Source organism: Triticum urartu, chromosome 5A (assembly GCF_056163025.1).
Source record: "Triticum urartu cultivar PI428250 chromosome 5A, HENAU_Tu73, whole genome shotgun sequence".
Taxonomy (NCBI): Eukaryota; Viridiplantae; Streptophyta; class Magnoliopsida; order Poales; family Poaceae; genus Triticum; species Triticum urartu.
The window spans coordinates 8,571,033-8,584,308 of record NC_141877.1 but is presented as its reverse complement, the minus strand read 5'-3'; the positions used below and the strand labels follow the sequence as shown (position 1 = coordinate 8,584,308).

The following is a 13,276-nucleotide window of genomic DNA, read 5'->3' as shown; positions in this document are numbered from 1 at the left end:
GCCTCGCCGGCCGCCGGGGACGCCGCCTGAATCGCCTCGCTAGCCGCCGGGGACGTCGCCTGAACCGCCTCGCCACAGTCGTCAGCGTCAGTCAGGGGACGCACCTTCAAACACGCAGCTTCACATTTATATTTTCAGTTCCGTGCTTTCATCTCTGCTTTCGTCCGTATACCTCACCTCGGTCCATGTGGGCTGGAGGTCTTTCATCTCTACTTTCTTTCCTCTACTATATGTTTTCAGTTACGTGCTGCTTCACATTTCATACATTGATTCAAGTTTCACTTAACAGAAAAGCAGCCATGTATAAACTTCATAAAACTGAAGCCAAATCTTGTTAACAAAGTTTTAAAAACTGTTCGATCAGTTATTTGAATGCCCACATTCAGCAGCTTCGTTACAAATGTGATTTGCATTGCGGGAAGTTTGCTCACCAATGGTCATGCTGTACTGAGAACACTAGGCTGGATTATATAATACACGTTATTATGTTGCCCACGATGGCATGCATGTTTTGCCAAGTTTATATGGTATACATGCTCAAGTATTTTTTTTGTGACTACTAACACATCTTAGTTCTCAGTTCTTCTATTTGATATGTGTAGGGTCTAGCCCATTGACGGAAGCATTTTCTCTCATGGCCCCATCTCCCAGAGGCATAGATGTGCATCCTTGTTCCTAGAGACCACCTCATACATTGTTCTTGAGTTATGTCTCCTACATATTATATAATTAATTATCAAAGGAACACTAAGTGATTTCTTATTTAACATTTTATAATGTGTTAATTTTAGATATTGCTGGTGTAGTCATGTACGTGGGCACAGTTGACCAGGACACATATTTCCCTCTAGGCATTAGGGAAGTAGCAGTCATCGACGCTGTCATGCGAATTATCTTTACACATTTTTGAAGAACTAGCTGAACGCCATTGGTGAACTTCCGCTGAAGCAAATGTTGGTTTAATCATGGCAACACTATCCAGTAAGTTTTTTCTTCAGAAGCGTTGTACCATTTTAGAGTCATGTTATTACTAACTTGAGAGTTGAAAACAGAAACTCTTCTTAGCACATGGGCAACAACTTTATGCATACATTACTCCTCAACTTGTCATAATTTAAACTTTCTTAAAGGCCAGTATCAGTTATTAATGCTTATCATTTTTGCATGCTTATCATTTTTGCATCATCAAGTTCTTAATGACTTGTATTTCTGTGATGCTGTCAAGAATGATGTTTGTCTTAGGAAGGATGCCCGCAAACGAGACGACATAGACAATTCACTTGTCCCCCAAAAAATTAGGACTGAGGTAGAGTTTTGCTCTCGCCAATCTTCCCCCGTGACGCACATTGTCAATTATATAAGGGGTGGTGAGCATCCGCCAGTAAACATCAACAAGATGGATCAATTCGACTAGGCATAAAGGTCTCGAATAAATAAGAAGTTTAAAACTTCTAAATTTCAAGCCCTTGCATTTCCAGCCTTTTATTTCGGTTCTTGAACTTTCAGATTTGCTTAATGATTTGTTTGGTGATGGAATATTGTGAAACCTAGGCATAAAGGTCTCGAATAAATAAGAAGTTTAAAACTTCTAAATTTCAAACCCTTGCATTTCCAGCCTTTTATTTTGGTTCTTGAACTTTCAGATTTGCTTAATGATTTGTTTGGTGATGGAATATTGTGAAACCTTTATTTTGATCACTACTTTTTTTGTGCATGGCTACACGTGCGTTGCACGTGCATGCTCACTAGTGATAAAAGTGAGCGTAAACGGTATTGCAATGCTAGGAAATAAGGCCTAGGGTTCATACTTTCACTAGTGCAAGTCCTCTCAACAATAATAACATAATTGGATCACATAACTATCCCTCAACATGCAACAAAGAGTCACTCCAAAGTCACTAATAGCGGAGAACGAACGAAGATATTATGGTAGGGTACGAAACCACCTCAAAGTTATTCTTTCCAATCAATCCGTTGGGCTATTCCTGTAAGTGTCACAAACAGCCCTAGAGTTCGTACTAGAATAACACCTTAAGACAAATCAACCAAAACCCTAATGTCACCTAGATACTCCAATGTCACCTCAAGTATCCGTGGGTATGATTATACGATATGCGTCACACAATCTCAGATTCATCTATTCAACCAACACAAAGGACCTCAAAGAGTGCCCCAAAGTTTCTACCGGAGAATCACGACGAAAACGTGTGCCAACCCCTATGCATAGGTTCATGGGCGGAACCCGCAAGTTGATCACCAAAACATACATCAAGTGAATCACATGGTATCCCATTGTCACCACAGATACGCACGGCAAGACATACATCAAGTGTTCTCAAATCTATAAAGACTCGATCCAATAAGATAACTTCAAAGGGGAAACTCAATTCATTACAAGAGAGTATGGGGGGAGAAAACATCATAGGATCCAACTACAATAGCAAAGCTCGCGATACATCAAGATCGTAACATCTCAAGAACACGAGAGAGAGAGAGATCAAACACATAGCTACTGGTACATACCCTCAGCCCCGAGGGAGAACTACTCCCTCCTCGTCATGGAGAGCACCGGGATGATGAAGATGGCCACCGGAGAAGGATTGCCCCCTCCGGCAGGGTGCCGGAACGGGTCTAGATTGGTTTTCGGTGGCTACGGAGGCTTCTGGTGGGGGAACTCCCGATCTATTGTCTCTTCTGGAAGTTTTAGGATACGTAGGTATATATATGGGTGAAAGAAGCACGTCGGTGGACCGAAGGGGGGGGCATGAGGCAGGGGGCGCGCCCTAGGGGGGTGGGCGCGCCCCCCACCCTCATGAGCACCTCCCTTCTTTCCTGACGTGCACTTCAAGCTTTTCCGATAGCTTTCTTTCCAAAAATAACTTCTCCAGTTGATTTCGTTCCGTTTCGACTCCGTTTGATATTCCTTTTCTTCGAAACACTGAAATAGGCAAAAAAACAGCAAATATGGTCTGGGCCTCCGGTTAATAGGTTAGTCCCAAAAATAATATAAAAGTGGATAATGAAGCCCAATATTGCCCAAAACAGTAGATAACATAGCATGGAGCAATCAAAAATTATAGATACGTTGGAGACGTATCACCCATCATAATCCAGGACCAGCCACAACTTGGCTAGTGAAGAGGAGGGTGTCGTGCCTTCTTGATTGTTGAAATCCCCTGGGATTAGGTTCCTTCCCCAAGCTCTCGGTCGATACGACCCCCTCCCCCTACGGCCACAACCTACCCCCTCATCCCCTTCCCGAGAAAAAGTTGGGTGCATCTTCAATGGATTGATCAAGGAGGTAGCGACACTCCTCCTTGTGGTGACGAGACATGGGGCCGTGGAGGATGCATCTCCCAATTGGGGGAGAGCTGGTGGTTCGCCATGCATCAGGTCGCGCCCTTGGGCCCCTCGAACATGCCTGGTCCCCGCCCCATGGATCCTCCACTGGAGGTAACAGGGCAGAGCTCTGAGCGCTTGCCTAGTCCATGTGGTCTTTGTAGACGCGCAGTTAGCCCATGGAGTCTACACTGGAATCCAAGCATCCAAAACTGAAGATTTTCCCATCAGTGAAGGTGATGGACTAAAAAAAATCTTCGCCTACTTCGAGTGGAACTGAAGACAGCCAAGGGTTGGGCCTTGGCTAGCCGTCTGTTTGCAGGGATTCAAGGTTGAATGAGCCAACTAAATATGATTGACGGATCTGCATGTGCCATCCCCTACCTGGCACACCAACCGTCGGAGTTCCATGTGATTGTGCTGTCGGAGGACAACTGTTTCCGGTGGTGATGGTTGTTGGCGTATCGAGTTTGCCAAAGTTTGGGCTTTCCTAGTAGGAGGTAAGACCCTACTCGTTCCTTTGGAGTTCTATTATTGCGGTGGTCGGCGTGGATCTAGGGGATCAGGGGATCACCAGGTAGATTTCTTCTAGTGGTTGCAACCCACTCTTCATGGTAGCAGAGGGAGTGGTTCTTCTGAGAGGATCTATCCTAGGTTTTTTCTTCTTCTCTCCCTAAAGGGGTCCCTGGATCTACCTTATATATGGCGACCCCTTGGGTTACATTCACTCACTAATAATCTCGGGAGCTTTGAGGGGAGCAGCAACCCGGTATGCCGATTGTTAGGTTGACTTGTTACCCTGATCCTTTTCATCCTTCTTTTGGTCCTTATCCCCCCCCATTCCTCGTCCCCCGTCAATGGGCAAGATGACACCATTGTACTTCCAAAGGCGGATTGGCAACATAGATACGTCCATGAAAACAAGATCACCAAGCTCTAAAAGGAGGAGGAAATTTACTAGTATCAAAGCAGACACAAGCCGGGTTACTTAAAGGATACACCAACACGAGTTATTTTCATGGCATTGACAATGGCCGCAAGAGGGAAACATCGATTGCACATCGTATTTTCCGATCAAGTGGAAATCGATTTCCTCGGCTAAAGGTCTCCAAGAGCACAATTACAACTTCTATGTTGACCTCATCAATGTGGAGGGGTCCAGAAGGGCTCTACCCAACAATGAGGCCAACTCCCTACCATTTTATGAAGTTGAAGTCAGTGTAACGCTCAAGGCTATGAGGACAGTCACAACTCTAGATTCATGTGGGTTCCCGATAATTTCTTTAAGCGTTGTTGGAGTCTTATTAAGCCCCTTATTAGTAGCATTATCGGTGGGTTTGCTCTCGGGATGATTGATGTTAAACACATCAAATTTTCTATCCTTTCCCTTATTCCTAAATTCCCTGGGGTGGATCGTATTTAACAATATTGTTTTGTGTTATTAACATTCTATTTAACTTAGTGGTCAATGTGCATGCTAAGCGGTTGGGTCCTAGAGCCATTAGGATTGTCGGTCGATGTCAAATTGTCTTCATTAAGTGTTGCCACAATTTGGAGGGCGTCTTATCACTCACTCCATGAGGTGGTGCATGTACTTACAGTCATTTCGAGAAAGACTACAATAGAGATAGCTGGTCGTTCCTCCACGAAATCTTGCTTAGTAAAGTTTTCCACTTTCCACGCTAGTTTTGTCCATAGAATTTTGCAACTTGTCTTCAGAGGACAGAAGAAAAATATAGGAATTATCAACGTGGAGGTTGGTCCTTTCTTAGAATCAAATGTGGCCTTAGGCAAGGTGGCCCCATCTCCTCCTTCTCTTTGACATTGTCTATTACACCCTCTCTAGCTACTATGCTGAACAAAGCCAAACTAGCGGGACACCTCGAGGGGGGCGGTGTCCCATCTTATTCCAGGAGGGACTTCTCATTTTCATATGCGGACGACACCTTGGTCGTATTCGAACCTGACGAACATAGCATATACATGGTCAAGATCATTATTATATGTTTTAAAGCCATGTCAGGAATAAAAATTAATTTCTCTAAAAGAGAAGTGGTCGCCATGGCTATGGACCATGATGAGGTGATGAGGATGAGAATAGCTAATTTGTTGAACCATAAGCTTTCTAAACTCCTCATTACCTATCATGGGCGTCCCGCTCGCAACAAAACCTTTTCAACACTAATTGGGAGCTCATCGCATGTAAGTTCAAGAAACGGGTTGACCAGTGGCAACGAAAACTCATGTCTTCGAGGGCGAGGTTGAATATCACTAATGCATGCCTCTCCCCACACCCTCTTAGTATGTGATGGGTTGATTTTTTCTAGGTGATGGGACGCACAACCAGTTTGAGACTAGCCACAATGAAGAGTTAGGCTAGTCATAGTGGGAGTAACTTAGCTAGTAACATAGCGCACTCCAAGAAATTTTTGCTTATGTGGCAAGTATTTAATGTGAGGTGGTAACATAATATGTTACTGTAACATAGCGCTTCCCAAGACAAAATGAGTCTACAAGCTAATAAATGAAGCCATCTATGACACTACTATCATGTTACTTTGCATTATGAAGGTAGTAACATAGACTAGTATCATGCATATGACACTAGTCTAAGTTACTCCCCACTATGACCAGCCTAACATACACTAGTAACATACACATATCCCTATGCTATGTTACCACCTTCATAGTGGGTGGTAACATAAGTGTCGTGTCATGCAAAGATTCATTTATTAGGTTATAGACTCATATTGCATCGGGACATGTGATGTTACAGTAACTAGCTAAGTTACTGAGACTACCTCTCCGCATTAACTCATTGCCACATAAGCAAATTTGTTGAGTTGGACTCAATGTTACTGTTGAAGTTACTCCCACTGTGGCTAGTCTGAGAAAGTTACGCATGTATTCTTTTGGAAAGGGAACACTATCGAACCCAAATGTCACACGGTCCATTGGGAGGACATATGCGTGCCTAAAATTCCAAGGAGGTTTAGGGACTACCAAGTGCAAGAAAATACCCTTGGCCTCTTAACAAAGTACTCTCTCCTTTTCGGTTTATAAGGCTCAAATCTGAAATCTCATCAACCAAGGCGTATGATGAGTGGAGGAATGTATGTCGTACTTTACAAAACTACCCAAATTAAATTGATGCATTAATTGGGATTAATTGCAGTGCATGCATGCTTGACCACATGCATTGATGAATTCCTTTTTAATTCTTGCATGCAAAGATTTAATGCGCCTTGAAAACTTAAAAGAAGATGGAGATGAGTCTTAGGCTGGTCACAATGGGCAAGAACATAAGCTAGTAACTTACACACTTCCCTAGACTATGTTACTACCTCCATAGTGGGTAGGAACATCTATGTAGTGTCATGCAACGATGTATTTATTAGGTTATAGACTCATAGTTTCTTGGAGTGTGTGATGTTCCGGTAATTTAGCTAGTTACCACAAGCACCTCTTTCTTCATTAAATATGTGCCACATAAGCAAAGTTGTATTGGAGTGTGTGATGTTACTCCTAAATTCCTCCCCATTGTGACCAGGCTTATAAACTGGAGAGGAGGGAGTAGATATAGAGGACCCCTCAAAACGAGACGAGTCCCTGGGCCCTACTCTTAAATGCTAAATACTCTTGTAACTCATCGTTCTTCACATAAAAAAGGGGGCTCCCAGTTCTGGAACCAGATCCAGAAATGCAAAGAGATCTTTAATTTGGGCGCCCATTTTTTGTTTGGCGATGGGGACGACACAAAGTTCGGCTTACTAAACGGCTCTATGACACCCCTTTATATGTTAAATATCCAAATCTCTTGGTCATTTTTATTGATGTGCCCAAACTTATTAATCTTTCCTTCCCCAGAAATCCTAACACCGAGAAGAGGATATCATAGGAAGCCCTGCTACTTATTTATCTAGGCCAGGTCCATCTCTTGGATGAAAGAGACGTCATTCATTGGGAATTGGGACCTTAAAGCATCGGGTTGCCCCTCGGTGAAAGCTATCTATGCAAAACTTCTTCATGGCCTCCTATCCGCTATGCCAAAGCCATCTGGTTAACAAATGTCCCACTCAAAATCTGTATCTTCCTTTGGCAAGCGGCCAAAGATCGTCTCCCCTCGGCCCTCAACCCTCAGAAATGTCACGGGCTGGGAGAGGCTCGTGTTCACTTTCTGGGGTTCCGGAAGACGTTGATCATATCCTGTTCCAATGCGCGGCGGCCAAATTCTTGCGGAGTTGTGTTCGGGAAAGCTTCGGCTGTAACTGGGACCTCAATTCATTTTAAGAGATCCTACCACCCCTTCCCGATACTCGTGGGCAACATCGTAGAATCATTTGGACCTGCCGCCATAAGCTTACGATGGAGGGTTAAATCCCGCATCACCCTGCTGACTACATTTTTAAACGGTCCTTTTTTTAAACTGTGGCCTCTCGGAAAGAGGAATCACAGCGAGGTGGCAGTGCCACAAGTGGTACAACACAAGATTAGAGAGCTCCACTCCATCAAGAGAAGCAAACGCACTTGATGTTGTCGTTGGGCGCGCCCCATCGCGTCATGCTTTCCCGGTTTCCCCTACGCAGCATGTTTCCTTTCGAGATGGTATGTAACCTACAATTAGCATTTGCTCTCGTTGCGCCATCTTAACCCTTATGTTCTTGGTGGCTTTATTATTTTTAAAGCCGGGTGCTTCTTGCGTCTTTTATCGAAAAAACTTCAAAAGTGTAGTAAAAGCTAAAAATTCATCATAGTAATTTTAGGATAACAAGAACGATTCCCGGAAATGCATAAATTCATAATATAATTGAAAAGGGAAATCTCAAACATAGAGATAACCCAAAAATAAGTAGGTGACAAGCACTTATGTGGTTATACATAGTAATTTTAGGATAACAAGAACGATTCCTGAAAATGCATAAATTCATAATACAATTGAAAAGGGAAATCTCAAACATTAGACATTAACCCAAAAATAAGCTGGTGACAAGCACTTATGTGGTTACACATGCACAAAAGAAGAAGCAATTATGTGGTTAGAAGGGAACTATTGATATAACCCGACATACGGAAGTTCTGAATCTCGAATGAAGCCGAAATGACATCGCCGTCGCAGTGCGCGATCCAATGTCTAGAAATTCTATAGGAATGCGGGGAAAAAAAATCTGCCGGATGAAATATTCAGCACGACTCACGGCGCGAGATCAGCGACCAGAAATTTCAAATGAAAGCAAACTAAAATCAGCCGGATGAAAAGCAGTTTTAAATGTTTGAAACAAGCCGGTAAACATTCACCATGCATGCATGCATTCCCATTATTAGTAAACATTCACCATGCATGCATTCCCTTTCGCAATGGGGATGCCAAGGGCTCTGCGCAGCTGGGAGGTCGTTCTCTCCCCGAGAAATATTTGTCCACTGCCTAGCTGGGAGAGCTCGCCGGAGCAGAACGTGGAACACGCCTCCGTGTGACGCCGCGAGAGGCGTCGCCACCGTCCGTCCTTCCGCCGCTGGACTGGAGCGGAATCGTGGCACACGCCTGCGGGCATCGCTATTTTTGCGCGGGGTACACGCCAGGTAGCAGCCAAAACCAAGAGCCGGACGTATCCGCCGGGACCTTATCGCTCCAACGCACACGCACATGCGAGCCCATATTGCATGGACCGTATGCATGCGTACAGTGCAAGATACTACACTACGTAGTGCCTGCACCTCAGATCTAGATGCGCATGTTTAAAAAGAACATCTAGATGCGCATAAATAAATAAGTAAACAATGACTAAAATACTTCTTCCATCCATCTCTCTCTCTTGAGTAGTACTCCCTCTGTAAACTAATATAAGAGTGTTTAGATCACTAAAATAGTAACCTAAACGTTCTTATATTAGTTTACGGAGGGAGTATGTGCTAGTATTATTTTGAGTAGCTCTAAACTTTCTTTCGTAATCAGTGAAAATGACAAGTCTTTTGGCTTGTTTATTTATTTATATGGAAAAAAAACTATTTTGAGTACGTGGACTACGATCTCTATAAATAGGATCTAGGGCTCACTCTCCCCGACATCAGATCCTTCCATCACCACTTCCTTTCCTTTGCCAGAGTTGCGCAGTTTAGGAAACTAACACTGTGCACCTTTCTGGCCCTCTCACTCCTCCATCCTCCTGGGCCGTCCCATTGTGTAGCGCAATAGCAGGCACAGCTAGCCAGCCACGATGCTAACGGCGACGAAGTCTCTGGTAGGCGGTGCATGTGCCGCCCCGTCGCCGGCCCGGCGGCGGACGTTTGTGGTGCCCGAGGCTCGCCGGAAACCAGGCAATGGCCGCCGCACCAGTGTGTCCAAGGTTGGCAGCACCAGCACCACCACCACTACCACCACCACCTTGTCCTCCGACTCCAATGGGACGGCCGTTGGCACGGTCACCCGCCCGGATGCCCACGTCCGGGACCGCACGCAGACCACCGAGATGAAGGCCACGGTGACGGTGCACATGAGTAAGGCAGCCGGGGTTCGTGATTTCCTGTACGATCTCATCCTCAAAACTTGGTTGCACGTTGACCTCGTCAGCTCCGAATTGGATCCACGTGAGTGACAAACCTCCCTGGTACATACATTGATGCATGCATATGTGCTGGATACATCCGTTTAAGCGACAAGTAATTCTAGACGAAAAAAATACTGATAGTAATATATATTTGCATGCATTGTTGGGTCGGTGCAGAAACGGGGCAGGAGTGGGAGCCCATCTCCGGGGCCGTCAAGCACTCAGGTAGAGTGGACGACGAGTGGGACATGTACGAGGCCACCTTCAAGGTGCCGGGATCCTTTGGACCCATTGGCGCCGTTCAAGTCACAAACTACCACCACAGCGAGATGTTGCTGGGGGACATCGAGGTCTTCCCCACCGGCCAGGAGGAGTCCGCCGTCACGTTCCACTGCAACTCCTGGATCGACCCATCTCACTGCACCCCCGACAAGCGTGTTTTCTTTCCCGAGGTCGGTCAACTACTATCGTCAAAACGTCTTACATTTTAAGACAGAGGGAGTACATCATTCTTGATCCCATTACTGATTTAGCATGTATATATGTGTGGTGCAGCGCTCGTACCTTCCGTCGCAGACGCCCAAGGGCGTGGAGGCGTTGCGCAAGCGTGAGCTCGAGATCCTCCGCGGCACCGGCTGCGGCGAGCGCAAGGAACACGACCGCATCTACGACTACGATGTGTACAATGACCTCGGCAACCCCGACGACGAAAAGAACCCCACCACACGGCCCGTGCTGGGTGGCAAGGAGCACCCCTACCCGCGGCGCTGCCGCACGGGCCGCCCTCGCAGCAAGAAAGACCCGTTTTCGGAGGAGAGGAGCCACAAGGACCACATCTACGTGCCCCGGGACGAGGCCTTCACGGAGCGCAAGATGGGAGCCTTCGACACCAAGAAGTTCATGTCGCAGCTGCACGCCCTGACCACGGGCATAAAGACCGCCAAACACAAGGACCAGAGCTTCCCCTCCTTGTCGGCCATTGACAAGCTGTACGACGACAACTTCAGGAACCAGCCGGTGCAGCCCGAAGGGGGGAAGCTCAGGTTCGTCATCGATTTGCTTGAGACGGAGCTGCTCCACCTCTTCAAGCTCGAAGGGGCCGCGTTCCTCGAGGGGATACGCAGGGTCTTCAAGTTTGAGACGCCAGAGATTCATGACAGTACGTACAATATATAGAGATTCATTCATTCTCACGCACATCATGTTTGCTTGCTTGATTAATGGATCGATGAATAATTTGCATGCATGTTGGAAATGCAGGGGACAAGTTTGCTTGGTTCAGAGACGAGGAGTTTGCGCGACAAACCATCGCAGGGATGAACCCATTGAGCATCCAACTAGTCACGGTATATATGTTCTGTTGCCATTGTAACCTTTTTCCTTCATTTCCCAGGAAAGGGAAATTTTCTTTGATTGATTGTTTTACCAATTTCAACATGAAAACTATGCATGCATCCAGGAGTTTCCTATCAAGAGCAAGTTGGACGAGGCAACCTACGGCCCGGCAGACTCCCTCATCACTGAAGAGCTGGTTGAAGAGCAGATCAGACGTGTCATGACAGTTGAGGAGGCCGTGGCTAACAAGAAGCTCTTCATGCTGGACTACCATGACTTGTTGCTGCCATACGTCCTCAAGGTCCGCAAGCTCGAGGGCACCACCTTGTACGGCTCGCGCGCGCTCTTCTTCCTCACCGCCGACGGCACGCTCCGGCCCATCGCCATCGAGCTCACCAGGCCCAAGTCCAAGCGCAAGCCGCAGTGGCGCCAGGTCTTCACGCCTGGATGCGACGGCAGCGTCACGGGGTCCTGGCTGTGGCAGCTCGCCAAGGCCCATGTCCTGGCTCACGACGCCGGCGTCCACCAGCTCGTCAGCCACTGGCTGAGGACGCACGCCTGCACCGAGCCCTACATCATCGCCGCCAACCGGCAGCTCAGCCAGATGCACCCCGTCTACCGCCTGCTGCACCCGCACTTCCGCTTTACCATGGAGATCAACGCGCAGGCGCGCGCGATGCTCATCAATGCCGATGGCATCATCGAGGGCTCCTTCGCGCCCGGGGAGTACTCCATTGAGCTCAGCTCCGTGGCTTACGACCAGCAGTGGCGGTTCGACATGGAGGCCCTGCCGGAAGACCTCATCCGGAGGGGCATGGCGGTCAGGAAGGAGAATGGCGAGCTGGAGCTGGCCATAGAGGACTACCCCTACGCCAACGACGGCCTGCTCATCTGGGACGCCATCAAGGAGTGGGCGTTGACCTACGTGGAGCACTACTACCCGTGCACCGCGGACATCGTCGATGACGAGGAGCTCCAGGCTTGGTGGACCGAGGTGCGCACCAAAGGCCACGCCGACAAGCAGGACGAGCCGTGGTGGCCCGAGCTGGACAGCCATGAGAACCTGGCGCAGGCCCTGGCGACCATCATGTGGGTCACGTCGGCGCATCACGCCGCCGTCAACTTCGGGCAGTACCCCATGGCCGGGTACATCCCCAACCGCCCGACCATGGCCCGGAGGAACATGCCGACCGAGATGGGTGGCGACGACATGCGCGCGTTCGTGGAGGCGCCGGAGAAGGTGCTGCTGGACACGTTCCCGTCCCAGTACCAGAGTGCCATAGTCCTTGCCATCTTGGACCTCCTGTCGACGCACTCGTCGGATGAGGAGTACATGGGCACGCACGAAGAGCCGTCATGGAAACAGGATGGGGTGATCAGGCAGGCATTTGACAAGTTCAAGGAGAGGACTAGGGACATCGTGGAGCAGGTGGACGAGTGGAACAACGACCCCGACCGGAAAAACCGGCACGGCGCCGGCATGGTGCCGTATGTGCTGCTCAGGCCGTCGGACGGTGATCCTACGGACGAGAAGATGGTGATGGAGATGGGAATCCCCAACAGCATCTCCATTTGAGATGACTTGTGTGTGTGTGTGGCTGAACTAGCCGTAAATAAGCGTGTCTTCTAGTCTCTTGGCTGTGTCAACGGAAATGCTAATAAAAGGACACGAGGATACATTATTGCACGAGGGAAATAATCTCTTTCTAGAGTCACAAGATATATTATAGAAAAAAGTCTTTTCTACAGCACATCAAATTATCTATTGCTAGGCTGTTCATCATTGTAATCCAATGGCTCAGATATCACAATGCCACCTCAAAATTATGTGTCTTCTAGTCTCTTGGCCCAACGGTGGGTATACTGGATATGTTCTCTCACTGTTGGCGTCACACGGTTTGGATCCTTCTTTAATGGGAGTGGGACATCTGCGTGACCGAAAATGCGAATAAAAGGACACCAGGATACATGTTATCACGAGATAATCTGTTTTTAGTCACAAGATATTATAGAAACAAGGCAAGATAAAGACTTTTTTTTACAGTATATCAAATTATCGA

At 47.3% G+C, this 13,276-nt stretch overlaps 1 protein-coding gene across 1 annotated transcript; it reads left to right on the top strand.

The window, feature by feature from the left end:
- The first annotated feature begins 9,397 nt into the window (after positions 1–9,397).
- LOC125506862 (lipoxygenase 2.1, chloroplastic) lies at positions 9,398–12,967 on the top strand. The gene is made up of 5 exons (XM_048671564.2): positions 9,398–9,921; positions 10,059–10,333; positions 10,437–11,040; positions 11,142–11,227; positions 11,341–12,967. The coding sequence occupies exons 1-5, from the start codon at positions 9,552–9,554 to the stop codon at positions 12,790–12,792; spliced, it is 2,787 nt and encodes a 928-aa protein (XP_048527521.1). The 5' UTR covers positions 9,398–9,551; the 3' UTR covers positions 12,793–12,967.
- Positions 12,968–13,276: the final 309 nt, after the last annotated feature.

What these genes read in the sequence shown, in the direction of transcription:
- LOC125506862 (XM_048671564.2), top strand. Translation starts at nt 9,552, where the DNA reads ATGCTAACGGCGACGAAGTCTCTGGTAGGCGGTGCATGTGCCGCCCCG. An exon ending in CAGCTCCGAATTGGATCCAC is followed by an intron (nt 9,922 to 10,058) that starts GTGAGTGACAAA and finishes GGGTCGGTGCAG; the next exon opens with AAACGGGGCAGGAGTGGGAG. An exon ending in TGAGCATCCAACTAGTCACG is followed by an intron (nt 11,228 to 11,340) that starts GTATATATGTTC and finishes GCATGCATCCAG; the next exon opens with GAGTTTCCTATCAAGAGCAA.